We start from the raw sequence: 15,508 nt of genomic DNA on the forward strand, positions 1-15,508 counted from the left end.
CCTATGAGGTGAAAAGATCACCCTTTTCTTATGAGGTGTAAGGACCTCCCACCTCCTATGAGGTGTACGGACCAACCTTTTCCTATCTTTTCTTATGAGGTGTACGGACCAACCTTTTCCTATCTTTTCTTATGAGGTGTAAGGACCGCCCTCTTCCTATGAGGTGTAAGGACCGTCCTTCTCCTATTGAGTGTTAGGACTTCCCTTTTCTTATGAGGTGTAAGGATCACCCTTTTCTTATGAGGTGTAAGGACCGCCCTCTTCCTATGAGGTGTAAGGACCTCCCTCCTCCTATGAGGTGTACGGACCAACCTTTTCCTATCTTTTCTTATGAGGTGTAAGGACCTCCCTCCTCCTATGAGGTGTACGGACCAACCTTTTCCTATCTTTTCCTATGAGGTGTAAGGAACGCCCTCTTCCTATGAGGTGTAAGGATCACCCTTTTCTTATGAGGTGTAAGGACCGCCCTCTTCCTATGAGGTGTAAGGACCTCCCTCCTCCTATGAGGTGTTAGGACCCCAGCCCCCCTTTTCTTATGAGGTGTAAGGACCGCCCTCTTCCAATGAGGTGTAAGGACCTCGCTCCTCCTATGAGTTGTACGGACCAACCTTTTCCTATCTTTTCTTATGAGGTGTAAGGACCGCCCTCTTCCTATGAGGTGTAAGGATCACCCTTTTCTTATGAGGTGTAAGGACCGCCCTCTTCCTATGAGGTGTAAGGATCACCCTTTTCTTATGAGGTGTAAGGACCGCCCTCTTCCTATGAGGTGTAAGGACCTCCCTCCTCCTATGAGGTGTTAGGACCCCAGCCCCCCTTTTCTTATGAGGTGTAAGAACCACTCTTTTTCTATAATGTGTCATAGATAAGTCAAACCGCAATTTTCTCAAGCTATATATTTTTGATAGGTTGCAGAACTAAAACGATATTATTACCATAGGAACAATCAATTGACTGAAAACCTGGTTGACATCCATCAATACATTCTCCTGTTTTACTGTTACAGTTTAAATTATCATTACATTTTCTATCTGAACATTTCTTACTGCAGCCTGTTCCATACAAACCAGTCGCACATTCTAAAAACAAATTCTGAACATTGAGCACCATATGTTCCCTTCGTACAAGCTAGAGAATATATAAGGCTTAGTTTTGTCACTTCAGGTTTGTGTTGTTCTCATGGTAAGGTTTAAGTCAAGGTCTACTTAACGAGTTTTGTACAAAAAGCGGTAAACTCAAAAAAATAGGCAGAATGAACTTTTCAATAGTTAATAAAAAAAACTCTATATTACCTTGAGTACAATCTAGAATTGTTGGACTATAACCCACAGAACATCCACCAATACATTCTCCTGTCACATGATCACACGTTGAATTCTTCAGACATTTTCTATTATTACAATTCTTCTGACAACCAGCACCATAGAAACCATCAGGACATTCTGATATTAAAAAGAAACGTATAATGTTGTTGTATATCAATGAATTCTATCACATGAATTTGATGATTACTTTGCAAGCTGAGGAATATTCTGGATTACTGGTTTACTTACCTACTGTACAATCATCTTCTTTATAACCTGGTTTACTTACGCACTGTACAATCATCTTCTATATAACCTGGTTTACTTACCTACTGTACAATCATCTTCTTTATAACCTGGTTTACTTACCTACTGTACAATCATCTACTCTATGACCTGGTTTATTTACCTACTGTACAATCATCTACTATATAATCTGGTTTACTTACCTACTGTACAATCATCTACTCTATAACCTGGTTTATTTACCTACTGTACAATCATCTTCTCTTTAACCTGGTTTACTTACCTTCTGTACAGTTATCTACTATATAATCTGGTTTACTTACCTACTGTTCAATCATCTTTTCTATAACCTGGTTTACTTACATACTGTACAATCATATTCTTTATAACCTGGTTTACTTACCTACTGTACAATCACCTTCTTTATAACCTGGTTAAATTATCCACTGTACAGTCATTTCCCCTATAACCTGGTTTACTTAACTAGTGTACAATCATTTTCTTTATTACCTAGTTTACTTACCTATAGTACAATCGTCAACTCTATAACCTGGTTTATTTACCTACTGTACAATCATCTTCTCTATAACCTGGTTTACTTACCTACTATACAATCATTTTCTTTATAACCTGGTTTACTTACCCACTGTACAGTTTTTTTCCTTTATAACCTGGTTTACTTACCTACTGTTCAATCATCTTCTCTATAACCTGGTTTACTTACTTACTGTACAATCATCTACTGTTTTATCATCTTCTCTATAACCTGGTTTACTGGTTTACTTACTTACTGTACAATCATCTTTTTTATTACCTGGTTTACTTACCTACAGTACAATCATCTCTCTATAACCTGGTTTACTTACCTACAGTACAATCATCTCTCTATAACCTGGTTTACTTACCTACTGTACAAGCATCTTCTTTATAACCTAGTTTACTTACCTATAGTACAATCGTCAACTCTATAACCTGGTTTATTTACCTACTGTACAATTATCTTCTCTATAACCTGGTTTACCTACCTACTGTACAATTATCATCCTTATAACCTGGTTTACTTACCCACTGTACAGTTTTTTCCTTTATAACCTGGTTTACTTACCTACTGTTCAATCATCTTCTCTATAACCTGGTTTACTGGTTTACTTACTTACTGTACAATCATCTTTTTTATTACCTGGTTTACTTACCTACAGTACAATTATCTCTCTATAACCTGGTTTAGTTACCTACTGTACAATCATCTTCTTTATAACCTGGTTGGCTTACTTACCTACTGTACAATCATTTTCTTTATAACCTGGTTTACTTACCCACTGTACAGTTTTTTTCCTTTATAACCTGGTTTACTTACCTACTGTACAATCATCTTCTCTATAACCTGGTTTACTTACCTAATGTACAATCATCTTCTCTATAACCTGGTTTACTTACCAACTGTACAATCATCTTCTTTATAACCTGCTTTACTTACCTACTGTACAATCTTCTCCTCTATAACCTGGTTTACAACCATCAGTACATTGTCCTGTTATATGATGACATTCTTGTGATCCTGTACAATGTCTCTTGTTACATAGTTTACTACATCTATCTCCATAGGTACCATTCAGGCAATCTGAAATATAATATACATAATGTTATATAGGACTGTTTTTCCTAGTTTCTTTGTAATTATCAAACATATGTATGCGTTTAAAATCAATACTTACGCCATCTACAATCTTCTCCTGTATAACCTGTTGTACAACCATTATAACATTGTCCTGATATATGATGACAGTCTTGTGATCCTCTACAATGTCTCTTGTTACATAGTTCACTACATATATCTCCGTAGGTACCATTCTGGCATTCTAAAATATAATATACAGAATGTTATATAATAACCGACCTATTCTATGACTTTCATTGCTAAACACCTTACATATTTGCCCCTCTGGATATATTACTTGGCCCAACAAACAATCAAGTCTGGCTACGGGACTGTGTGGGACAGAGATTCCATGTTACTTTATAAGTTATGGTGAAATGTAGACAGTTCGATTCAAAACTTACTCAATATACAATCATATCCTCTATAACCTGGTTGACAACCATCAGTACATTGTCCTGTTATATGATAACAGTGTTGTGATCCTTTACAATGTCTCTTGTTACATAGTTTACTACATCCATCTCCATAGGTACCATTCTGGCAATCTGAAATAAAATAATATAAAGAATGTTATATAGGACTGAGATTCCTTGTTATTATATAAGTTTCGGGGAAATATATTCTGTTAAAATCAAGACAGACTTACTCAATGTACAGTCTTCTCCTCTGTAACCTGGTTGACAACCATTATAACATTGTTCTGTTATATGATGACATTCTTGTGATCCTTTACAATAGTGTAAGAATTACTTGTGAAATGCCGGTTAAGGGGTGTTGCTGTTTAGAGAGGAATCAAACAGAGTTATATTTAATCATATTATTAATCAGTTATTTTTATGAATTTTAAGAATGGTAGACATGGAACCAGTATTACAGCTACTTCCATACCATCCTGTCTGACATCCATTAGGACATTGACCAGTTATAACATCACATTTATCATAGTTCAACTGCTGAGGCTGTATTCAAATTTGGGCGACTCTGTGGTGGTGTCATTGTCTCAAACCTCCCATAGAGCGTCTTAGAGCGAGACATTTAGATTTGTTGAAAATGCAAACAACTTTTCCCTGTACCCACCCCACCCCCAAAAATTTCAACTGTATGCTATGTGTCTTAGAATGTCTGTGGGTCCAAGGTTTGGTGATATCAATATTTGAAATAAACGGAGAGTAGATTAGAGAGCAGGCCCTACGTCATAATTCTGTACGAGTATGACTGCATTGTGTAGGCTCATATTATGGGGTTTTATCATAATTGACCTATGCAGAATGACACAAGCAATCCAGTTTGTTTGTTTTCACGTTTCAAAAAATATAATTGCTCTTACCGTATTGTGGTTGCAAAGGAAAAATGAATGCAGAATCTCCAAGCCATCATAATAAAAAGGCATCGTGGTGGTGGTCGGTACAACAAAACTGAAAAAAATTGTTTCTTGGGCGAATCTACTTTTAGAAAAGCGGTGATGGATTCAACACAGTGGCGTATTGAATATGAATATTAGGTTCTACCTGTAAAATACTGCGTTTGTTTTACTTTACACACACAGAACTTTTCCAGATACAGGTTCAACCATGGAACTGACAGAATCTGAACAGAGCGTTTCGAACAAGTCTACCGTGACAGATCCAATGATATTCTGTGAACGAAAACTTGACTGAGTGAACAATAGTTCAAATGAATTTACAGGTAAGCTACCTCTTAAGATCACCGAAAATTGAAATTTTGAAACTTGGTTAAAATAAGTCCCTGTTCATCAGTGGACTTACCTGTTGTCATTAGCTATACGACAGAATCCCTCTATAATCCAATAAATCCATAAAACTAAGTAATAATCCATTGAACACGCTCAAAAACGTTTTCAATAATTACCCAGTTTAGTGGAAATATCGTCTGGTACAGAGATTCTATTCTTTAGTCATGGCACCTGGTTAGTCCAACTGATGAATTATATACACTTGTTAACCAAATTTGAGACTTTAAATTTCATGTCCATTCTAAGAGGTAGTATTCGTTTAAAACCAGTTTATTGCCAGTCGATTTTAACACACCTTATGGGCTTTAATTTTGGCACAAGGTTGGAATTATTCGTGGTCAAATCTCGTCAAATCTGGTGTCTCAATCTCAGCTTTCAAACTAAACTTACATAATAATTCTGCATTTATTCTGATTTAGATTAATAGCACATCGATAATTCATTTTTTCATATATACATATATTTAATACAACCCATATAGATGGCAATAGGAAAATAACATCACTAATAATAATGCAATAAAATTGAAGTTTTCAATGCATGTTCTTCACAATGTCAAGCTATACGAACTGCTTCTTATAAAGTTTGTAAATGCAGCAATTTGATTGGGTAGCGAATACAGCCCATCAGAGTTCTCGACAGAAACTTGTAAACAATAAGCTATTATGTTAACAGTATTTCTGTCGAGGGTCCTGGTAGACTGTATTGGCTGGTGTACACTCCAATCAAATTGATACATTCCGTGATTCAAGAAAGGTGGCTATTGCAGTCAAGGTATAAGACGAAGTTCGTAATAGCTTGATATTGTGATGCTATAAAAGTAGAAAATGCAACGTCTTTCAATTTATTGTACAATTATAAATGGTTTACAGAACCACCTGATATTTACAAAGAAAGACCATTCAAACAACCAAGAAACCATGTTTACACTGCTGTTAACCTTAGCATTTTTACATGAAATATCAATTGAGCATAATATAAATAAAATACTGATCCATATGATACCCTGGTTTTCAGATTTTCAAAAATAAACTTTTCATTCGCCCAAATCTAAGCGACAACATCGGAAAAAAGCAATCCGTAATGTCCGCAGGCTGATATACTAGGGTAATGGTCTAATCGTTTCATACAAGTTCTTCCCATATGTTTGACAAGCTAACATGCAGTTATGTCTGAAATAATTCAGTCTTCGGTCATAACTGTCATGGAAATGATAATAACACGCTGGAAATGCGACTGTCTTAACCTCCACTGTAAGATTTTGTTTAATTAATTGTTAAAAGGATACAAGTAGCTGAAACCCATATTTATCATTTCGTAAAACAAATATTTAAATGACTGTTTTCCTTCAATAGATACTAGAAGATGCTTTCCGTAAACTAACCCGTCCATGTTGTATTCCTTAAATGACACTACCCGATAAAGTCTAGAGAAACCTTGTTGAAACGTCGCCTATAACAAAGCTAGTAATTGTTTTCTATATAGTATCCACGTGATATTCTTTAAATGACACTGCCTGATGACTGAGGAAACCTAGTTGAAACGTCACCTATAATAAAGCTATTAATTGTTTTCTATATAGTGTCCACGTGATATTCTTTAAATATCACTGCCTTATGACTGGGGAAACCTAGTTGAAACGTCGCCTGTAATAAATCTAGTAATTGTTTTCTACATAGTATCCACGTGATATTCTTTAAATGACACTGTCTGATGACCGAGGAAACCTAGTTGAAAGGTCGCCTGTAATAAATCTAGTAATTGTTTTCTACATAGTATCCACGTGATATTCTTTAAATGACACTGTCTGATGACTGAGGAAACCTAGTTGAAAGGTCGCCTGTAATAAATCTAGTAATTGTTTTCTACATAGTGTCCACGTGATATTCTTTAAATGACACTGCCTGACGGACTGAGGAAACCTAGTTGAAAGGTCGCCTGTAATAAAGCTAGTAATTGTTTTCTACATAGTTTCCACGTAGTATTCTTTAAATATCACTGCCTGATGACTGAGGAAACCTAGTTAAAAGGTCGCCTGTAATAAATCTAGTAATTGTTTTTTATATAGTATCCACGTGATATTCTTTAAATGACACTGCCTGACGGACTGAGGAAACCTAGTTGAAACGTCACCTATAATAAAGCTAGTAATTGTTTTCTATATAGTATCCACGTGATATTCTTTAAATATCACTGTCACATAGTTATTTCAGTAACGGCAGATATTTCTGAATTCCAAAACCGGTTTCGTATAAAATGTAAAGTCTCCGGGTTTGTTGGTTATTCCAGTATTCAATCACTTTAAGGACGGAAGATATTTCTGAATATATTCTAAAGCTAGCTGAGATAAATCAATGTTTGTGTATGTTCGGAGTAAGGTAGTGGTCATTCCCAGCAAACTCATTCCATATAGTAGTATTATACACTTGATACCCAACTTGAAGCCCGGTAATCTGAAATACAAGTGGGAGCAGATATAAGTCAGATATGTAGTCAATTGCTAATACTAACTTGACTGCAATAGCCACTATTCTTGAATCACGCAACTTTGTAAATGTAGCTATTTGATTGGATCGTACGCTAACGAATTCAGGTAATCAGGGGCCTCAACAAAAAGTCTGTAAATACTAAGCCGAAATGTTTACAGTCTGGCTGTGGATGGCTCTGATTGTCTGTATTCTCTGGTGTGCAATCCAATCAAATCACTGCATTCTGTAATACAAGAATAGTGGCTATTGCAGTCAAGGTATAAGACGAAATTCGTAATAGTTTGACAATGTGAAGATGATATTAAGTGGTTTTTCTATGGAAAAGAGGCTGACCCGGCTTTGATCCACACTTTCAAATTTCTTATCATTTGTACATAATGAAAGAATCTTCAGTCAGCCTCCTTGACGTTTCTGTGGCCCCTCACCTCATTTAGACACCACTGGTCAAATTGGTTAACTGTAATTACATATGAAAATAATATTCTGTGGCTGAAGAATCTAAGAGGAATTCAATCACTGAATTAAGTCGAGTGCACCAATTACTGAAAATTTTCCGGTTGCCGTCAGTTGATTGCGTTCCCTTTAGTCTGGTGCATACTTAAGGCTTGTGTCCAAATACACGTTTTCATGAGTGTTCTCACCGTGGCGTGAAAACGGCCAGAAACCTTATATAGCATTTCAATAGGTCCTTGTCCACATTAGTCCGAAACATCTGCCTTTATTCCACTCTCTGGGCCTAGTCGCGATGTAAAGTCAACAATTAGTGTGCGCTGACTACATCTCTAGATGTACGCCGTTCCTAAACGATCGGTCAGTATGTGCAGAGATGAGCATTAATATGGAAGCTCAAAGCTATTACAGAGAACAATGGTACAATGGTAGTTGTTCTACGATACTAAATGCCCACATCTATCAATGTTTCTTACCGTTCTTCAACACTTCTACTATAACCATTAAAATATTTCTGTCGTGAATAAAGATAAACTAAACCAACCATGGAAGACGGAACTGCAAATGAATAAATAATAGTCACATAATATTATACTATCCTAAGGAAGGCCATTGTCGTAGTGTAATGGAATACAAATCCATCACTTTTGAATCGACGACCAATCTTTACAAGTCTAAAGTTTGGCTTATTAAGCTTGCTTAAAATTTATCGTTTAAGGTCGTTTCCTGTTCGTTTTTTCCGCTCGATTCCTGGTCGTTTTACCTTTTCTTTGGCCGTTTCTGGTCGTTTACTTTCGGTTCATGTTTTAGTTAGTACCCCACGAGGAGGTGGCAGGTCTGCATTAAATATAAAATCAATCATTAATACTTACTTGGATGGAAAAATATGGAAGACACCCATAGACTTGGCATAACTACAGGAATAAATTCTAATGAATTCTGACTGTAATTAAAAAGATTACAGAAAGATAGGAAGGTTATGCATGCTAAACAGAATCAAATTTCAAAGTCTACAGGTCCGGGTACACGAACCATCTTGGTCGGCGAAAAACTAGAGTTTTGTAAGAGTTTCATCGACCGGCTGTGGGCACACGAGGTGACAAAATTCAGTCGTTTTCCACTATGTTGATAATCACGTACAGAACAGAAAGGAAAATAAATCTGATTGGATGCTGAACTATTGGGGACAAGTATGAAACTTGTTTGATATTATAAACCCGATCGGCAACACGATTGTCTTGTCGTGGAAGCGCGGACACACGCGAGATTTAACTCAAGATTTGAGTCGGCGACAAAAATCGGCAACTAAGGCTGTTCATGTGTCTGAAACCTCAGAATTGTATAAAACTATAGACATTTCTCTATGGCCTACTAAATGTTATTATAGAGCTCACTGTTCTACAAAGAGGGCGTCTACCAATTTTACACAATTCTATTATAGAGCTAATTAATAGTTTTGATATAAAGCTAACTATCTGTTCTGTTTATGAGGGAACGATTCTATTATAGAGCTAACTAAATGTTTTGATATAAAGCTAACTATCTGTTCTGTTATACAGTAGTAGCAATTCTTTTATAGAGTTAACCAAGTGTTCTCCAACTTTTCTGTTATGGAGCTAGATGTAATGTTATAGAGCTTTCTGTCTGTCATAGAGCTTACTGTCTGTTATAGAGCTACTTAACTGTTTTCATAGCTCTAAAGAGCTATAATAAAGATACTGTATAATTTGCTTCGCTGTAAATAGCCGAAGCTATTGGCATAATAAGACGACTTAACCTCTTCAAGATAAAATGTGACAAAAATCTAACTTACTGTGCTCTGAATGCTCTTTCAAAAGCCACGTTACCCGTTGTCTGGGGAAAGGGAAGTTTTACCTTGTTCCGTACGTTACTCACTCTCTGAGCAAATGTGACTATAAAATATAAAGTTCATAAAGTAAGAAAGGGCTAGCTCCGAAAGTGCGAGATAAATAGACCCTTAATATTGCCCACGCTCATCCTTCTTAGGCCTGTATGGAACATGGTTATAAAGAGGCTTTCATGCCGACGTCAACTTGTATCAAACCAGGGACATTTAGGTTTTTTCTTTACAAATTCCAATTTCCCGTCCCAGAAAAATCTGACGATCTGATTTTGAACCAAAAACTTTGCACGGTAATTCGCAATCTAATGCTCAGAGCTGATCTTATATAGCCGAAGCGTTACATATACTCATTAAACAGGCCTATACAGGGCCCGTAACCAGCCAAATGGGCGGCCGCATTTGCATGGGGGGCAATAGCTGATAAGACTGATTTCAGCTTCAAATTGACAATTTGTTCAATTTTGCAGGGGGGCACATATAGTTCCATGGGGGACACCCCTCTCCCCCTCCCTTTTTTCAGTTACGGGCCTGGGCCTATGCCTATCCTATGAGTTATTTAACACCTTTGGAATCCCTTAAAAGTCAGTAAAAGGTCAATGAGAATTTCAACAATAGACCATCGGTTCAAATCTCCTCTCTAAAAATGCCAATTTGGAGACATTGTCATGACAGCAAATCGGGAATGTTACGAAATAGCTTTTTTCAGTAAAATTGGCTGCATCTTCTTGTACCTTGACCTTGATATCAGCTGTGCGTTTATTGAGATGAACCCTGGCTGTTATAAAGCACTAGGCTACAGTATATAGATAATAACATAACTTCACTTACCAATCTGATACGAGGCCAATATCGACACCATTCCTGGAAATACCAGATCTCCCAGTCTTAAGGCGTCCATTTTGGATAGAATGTCACTCATTTCCGGGGAATTACTGACGCATTTGTATGCAAAATAAATTATTTTCCTCGCTAAAAATCAATGGAATTCAGCTCAATGTTGTAAACATAGCTACTTTTATTCCAAAGGAAGGTTTCAAAATAACACTTTGTGCTGACAATCTGGCTACAGACCCCAGTTGAGTGCTTAAAGGGGTGGTCGTCCAAATATCCTCTTGACCCGCCAGTAGAGTTCAAATTCAGGTGACTGTATTAATATGCAGAATTAAAATCATTGTCCAGTTCTCTTACAATTAAATGCAAATAAAACTTTTGAAAAGTGGTACAGATAGCTGAAATTGAGCTCCATATATTGAGATGACTATACTTTAACATATTAACATACCATAAAATCCAAAATAGTTTATCAATTTATTAAAAAATATCATAATAATAAAGATAACTACATTTAATGCAGCAATTTGATATGTTGTGATTTGGATTCACTTTCTTTCAATAACAGTTTATTTTTCAACAATTTTTTATTTTTATTGTACTACACTGACAAAATATTTTGTTTTGTAAAATTATATTTCACCTAATTACTTTCCTCTGAGAAATTCAAACTGAAAGTATTCTGCCTTTTTATAAAAAAAATTTTATTTTCAAAAACGTAAATTATACCTGAAAATATTTCTAAAGTATGCTATTTATATCTATGATCTACTTGATCAAACTGAATTTGAAAGGGTTAATTAAAAACTAAGAGTACTAATTGTTAATTAAGCAGTGTGACCTAGTTTCGGTGTTTTAATGCCTCGTATATATTTAGTTGAAACCTTCAGAATACGTAGGAGACATATTTTTCTACAATTAGGTGTTTATCTTACTTAAATCCGTACAGTAGTTTCCAAACATCTATCAAAAAGCATAACCATACGTAATGATTAACGGCACAAATTTGAGCTAAAAACATTTTCGACCTACAAAAAAAGCGGAATGTCCTTTTAAAAAGAAAAATAATACTGCTGAAATAGCTTTCTGTCAAACTGAAATTTCAAAATACAGTAGTCATATGTGCCTATATTGACAATTTTATCAAAAAACTGATTTTCGAACATAAAATCTAATTCAAATGCTGTGTGTTTTCTCTGAATTTAGAAGTCAATTATGCTTCAAATGAAAATAAAAAAATGCAAAATTTAAATAAAAAAATTAAAGACATCTTTAAAATGTTATCTACAAAATTTCAAACTATGATTCATTAAGGCTTGTGCTAAATTTTATCTAAAATGATTTAAAGGAATACTACCTCTTAAAATTCAACTTCTCAAAATTGGCCAGTTTATTTTCACCAGTTGAATTACTCGGTTTTATGGATTTATTGGATTATAGAGGAATTCTGTTATATATTATGACACCATGTAAGTCCACTGATGAATATATACTCTTATTGGCCAAGGTTAAAAAAAAGAAAGAAATTGAGGTAGTATTCCTTTAAGATAAGAATTTATTTGGATGGTAAATATTTCTCTACTATCTGCCAGAAGGTTTGAGCTATATCAATATCAGCATATCTTCGTAGTAAAGTAGTGGATAGTCCGCAAGAACTCATAAATAACATGACCATTAAACATCGAACACCTAACTTGAACCCTGGCAGCCTGAAATTGATAAGGTACTTTGAATTTTAAAACTGGAGTCTTATACCTTGACCATCCAGAAATTTCAATATGAGAAAAAAACTTAAATTATATTTTAAGAAATTAAAGGAAGGAGTGGTATATCCATAATAGTGTTCTTATCTATTTATATTTTATATGGTTGGTCAAATAAAAATATCAAAAATATATTTGTTTTAATAAATATTCCTTAGATGAAAATGTTTAAAATTTGCCTTTTTCACCAAAAGAGACACTTTTTCTTATACAACAAATTTGTCTCATGTATTTTTGGGAGCCAGCAAAATATCAGTTATCACACCCTTTTCAGATAACACAAGAAATTTCAAATATTAAACATTTACCTATCTTCTACACTTTTAATATATCCTTCAAAATATCTGTGTCTTGAATAGAGATAAACTACACCAGCTAGTGCTGAGGGAACTGAAACCAAATTGATAATTGTATATTTCGTTTTGTGTTTTTTCTGAGGATGATTCCATATGCCATCCATGATCTGACAAGATTGTAATGCATCTCATGTTCTGTGCCATTTGAAATTCAATAATTAGAATTTTAAACCAGCCCTAATCCTTTACATATCTTTTCAAATAACTGATAAAACCTGTATCACATTTATTGTGATTATTATTGCAATTCATTTATTAGAGAAGGAAAGAGAAAAAAATAGTAGAAATTTGTAAAATTACTAACAAGTTTGTCACTATTAAGCACTTGAGAATATTTAAAAGTAAGGAATTGTGAAAAAAATCTCATGTTTTAAAGTCAAATTTTGATGTGAAAATCATACTTGGAAAATGAAAACATGACACAATTTCTTATACACACAAGGATTCTGTGTTATTTGTTATTAAAGGGGACTAAGAATTAATCGTCCCGATACATCACGATTATTTTTATCCGATGCATCAATAAGAAGGAAAAATCACGATTCATCGTTGCAGCCCTGAGTTTTACTGAACATAGGCCTACCTGGATGAAAAAATATACCAGATACCCATAAACATGGCATAAAAATTGGCATAAATTCTAATGTATTTTGTCTGGAATATAAAAGGTTCATAATTATCAGAAGGGGCAAGATTCCTGTTTTTTTTTAGTTGTTTTAACACATTTTGAAGATAATTTTATTATTCCCTATTTTTTTTTACACAACTTACATTTAGACATTTTCGTCAAGTCTTAAAACAATGGCTGTAAAAATATAGAAAAGATAACACATAATATTTTGTTCATCGTATCATATCATACTAACTTGGTATTTTATCACTAAAGACAATTTAACAGAGATTACTTGTCAGTGATCAACTTCAAAATAATAATGATAGCCTCTCCTCTCAGGGGGTTAAAGACTTAGATGGACTGATGTTTCATTTTGGGGGGGTTGATTTGAGTCTTCCATATATGTAAATATTCTTCAAAAGTACTAGAAACGGCATAATTCCTATTTTTACAGATGTCATTTCTATATAAGGTAGTGTCTCAAGAAAAAATGAAAAAATTCCTGCTTTTGAGACTAAGGTACAATTGGTCAAAAAAATAGTACACTTATCCCTTTAAGTCAAAGACCAACTCAAGGCCTTTGTGGACTACCACAACAATTGCAAATATGTAAATAAAGATAACTTACTGTGCACGAAAGGCTCTTTCAAATGTTGGCTCACCAGTTGTAGCAGGAAAAGCTATCTTAAACTTGCCTCTCATTACACCCACTTTTTTTGCGATTCTTGCTGCAGAATAAATTTAACATGTTATACTTCCTTAGCAAGCTATCTGGTCTGGTTTGATATAACCTACAGTGACACTTAAAGCCTATTTAATGGGCCACATTCACCATCCATGTGATTGAATGCACCTTAGTCTCAGAAATAGGAATTGTTTGGCTAGGCTAAATTCTAATCATCAATAGTGTTCACAGCTTATTGTTGAAATTTAAGTTTTCTTTTCCATGTGCATCCATAATTTTGAAAATTAAATTGATCGCTCTTTTTTTTTTTGGAACTCTGCCATGTTAGAAAGAATTTTTTTATGATAAGTTTTGCTATCATTTAACTAAAGCTTAGATGTTAGAAGACCAAAGACAAATTAATTTCATTTTTGACAGTGCTTGCACTAACTTTAAAGACGCATCGTTGTTTGTCTAACCTCCGCTCGTCTTGAAGCATTTACGTCACGTGACATAAAGTAGGTGGGGCTAACGTTCTGGTTGGCGATTGGCAAATTCTGTCAGAGCATGTTCATCTTGTACAAAAATTAAGTATTCAGGCAGGGGCAAAGCCAGTTAAGATAGAAATTAAAAGTGAAATTTCTAATTTTAGGTACGGTATATATTGAAGGAGTTATATTATTTAGATACAGTACTAATTCTTCTGAAAACAAATTTGTTTACATTATTGGACTAGCTTAGGCCATAATCAACCCCAAAATTGCTAAGTTTTGCACTTTTAATAATCTTTCAATTGACATTGTAGTTACATAATCTAAATAAATTCATGCATCCGGACACCACCTTATAAATTTTGTTATTGTCATACAGTACAATTCTGCAAGGAGAAGACATATTCTCACCACATTAAGCAGGTTTGTACTGGTCTCTCCAAAGAGTCCCACCTGTACCATCATGGCCATGTCATGTCCAAAACTGAAAGTAATGAAAAGTCCAAGTCTTGAACTATACGGCTATAAAAGGACAACTCACTCAATTGAAGTGCAGCAAATATGGACACGGTGCCGGGCAAAACAATATCTTCTAACGTTATATTTGTCATCTTGGGGTTAGGCTCCAATTCTAGGGAATTTCTGACTTCAACTAGTGATCCAGCAAGTTTTCAGCACATGAGTTCAAAGGTCAAAGGTCATTTTCCAGTACTGGGAAAGTTTCAAAGTAAGAATTTGTATTCAGACAACAATTAACTTGAATTGCCTCCCTTTGACTACAATCTGCAAAAATAATATATTCGTGAGGATTTTCTTTAATAATATTTGACAGATGTGTTTATACATATTTTGCACTTTAAATTTTGCAAACTATGAGCCAGTTTAAAATTTGATTAATGAATAATGCAGGAATATTGGGTGCAAGGGGGAAGAGGGAGGAATTTTGGGATTTTCAGAAATGTCCCTCATTGCACACTTCGTGGTGCTTCTAGTCCAAGTTGAGATTGGAGGAACAATATCACAACTT

The 15,508-nt window shown here is 34.8% G+C and overlaps 3 protein-coding genes across 3 annotated transcripts; all 3 read right to left on the reverse strand.

Annotated features, from left to right (window-relative positions):
• Positions 1-888: 888 nt before the first annotated feature.
• On the reverse strand, positions 889-4,983 carry LOTGIDRAFT_170780 (hypothetical protein; the record flags this gene model as incomplete). Its single annotated transcript, XM_009046628.1, has 7 exons — positions 889-1,049; positions 1,290-1,439; positions 3,025-3,168; positions 3,263-3,406; positions 3,609-3,752; positions 3,854-3,934; positions 4,974-4,983. 7 exons carry the CDS (start codon positions 4,981-4,983, stop codon positions 889-891), a joined length of 834 nt encoding a protein of 277 aa, XP_009044876.1.
• Positions 4,984-6,995: 2,012 nt separating this feature from the next.
• Positions 6,996-10,673, reverse strand: LOTGIDRAFT_237360 (hypothetical protein). The gene is made up of 5 exons (XM_009046629.1): positions 10,592-10,673; positions 9,713-9,812; positions 8,772-8,842; positions 8,376-8,457; positions 6,996-7,413 (listed from the first exon to the last, which is right to left on the reverse strand). The coding sequence occupies exons 1-5, from the start codon at positions 10,659-10,661 to the stop codon at positions 7,257-7,259; spliced, it is 480 nt and encodes a 159-aa protein (XP_009044877.1). The 5' UTR covers positions 10,662-10,673; the 3' UTR covers positions 6,996-7,256.
• Positions 10,674-11,048: 375 nt separating this feature from the next.
• Positions 11,049-15,134, reverse strand: LOTGIDRAFT_204965 (hypothetical protein). Its single transcript, XM_009046630.1, has 5 exons — positions 15,023-15,134; positions 13,955-14,054; positions 13,297-13,367; positions 12,666-12,747; positions 11,049-12,303 (listed from the first exon to the last, which is right to left on the reverse strand). Exons 1-5 carry the CDS (start codon positions 15,090-15,092, stop codon positions 12,150-12,152), a joined length of 477 nt encoding a protein of 158 aa, XP_009044878.1. The 5' UTR covers positions 15,093-15,134; the 3' UTR covers positions 11,049-12,149.
• Between the last annotated feature and the right edge of the window lie 374 nt (positions 15,135-15,508).

Source organism: Lottia gigantea, assembly GCF_000327385.1.
Source record: "Lottia gigantea unplaced genomic scaffold LOTGIsca_104, whole genome shotgun sequence".
NCBI lineage: Eukaryota > Metazoa > Mollusca > Gastropoda > Lottiidae > Lottia > Lottia gigantea.

What these genes read in the sequence shown, in the direction of transcription:
- LOTGIDRAFT_237360 (XM_009046629.1), bottom strand. Translation starts at nt 10,661, where the DNA reads ATGGACGCCTTAAGACTGGGAGATCTGGTATTTCCAGGAATGGTGTCG. An exon ending in ATTGGCCTCGTATCAGATTG is followed by an intron (nt 9,813 to 10,591) that starts GTAAGTGAAGTT and finishes TATATTTTATAG; the next exon opens with TCACATTTGCTCAGAGAGTG. An exon ending in TTCCATATTTTTCCATCCAA is followed by an intron (nt 8,458 to 8,771) that starts GTAAGTATTAAT and finishes ATTCATTTGCAG; the next exon opens with TTCCGTCTTCCATGGTTGGT.
- LOTGIDRAFT_204965 (XM_009046630.1), bottom strand. Translation starts at nt 15,092, where the DNA reads ATGACAAATATAACGTTAGAAGATATTGTTTTGCCCGGCACCGTGTCC. An exon ending in ATTTGCTGCACTTCAATTGA is followed by an intron (nt 14,055 to 15,022) that starts GTGAGTTGTCCT and finishes TTTATTCTGCAG; the next exon opens with CAAGAATCGCAAAAAAAGTG. An exon ending in GAAAGAGCCTTTCGTGCACA is followed by an intron (nt 13,368 to 13,954) that starts GTAAGTTATCTT and finishes TTTATATTCCAG; the next exon opens with ACAAAATACATTAGAATTTA.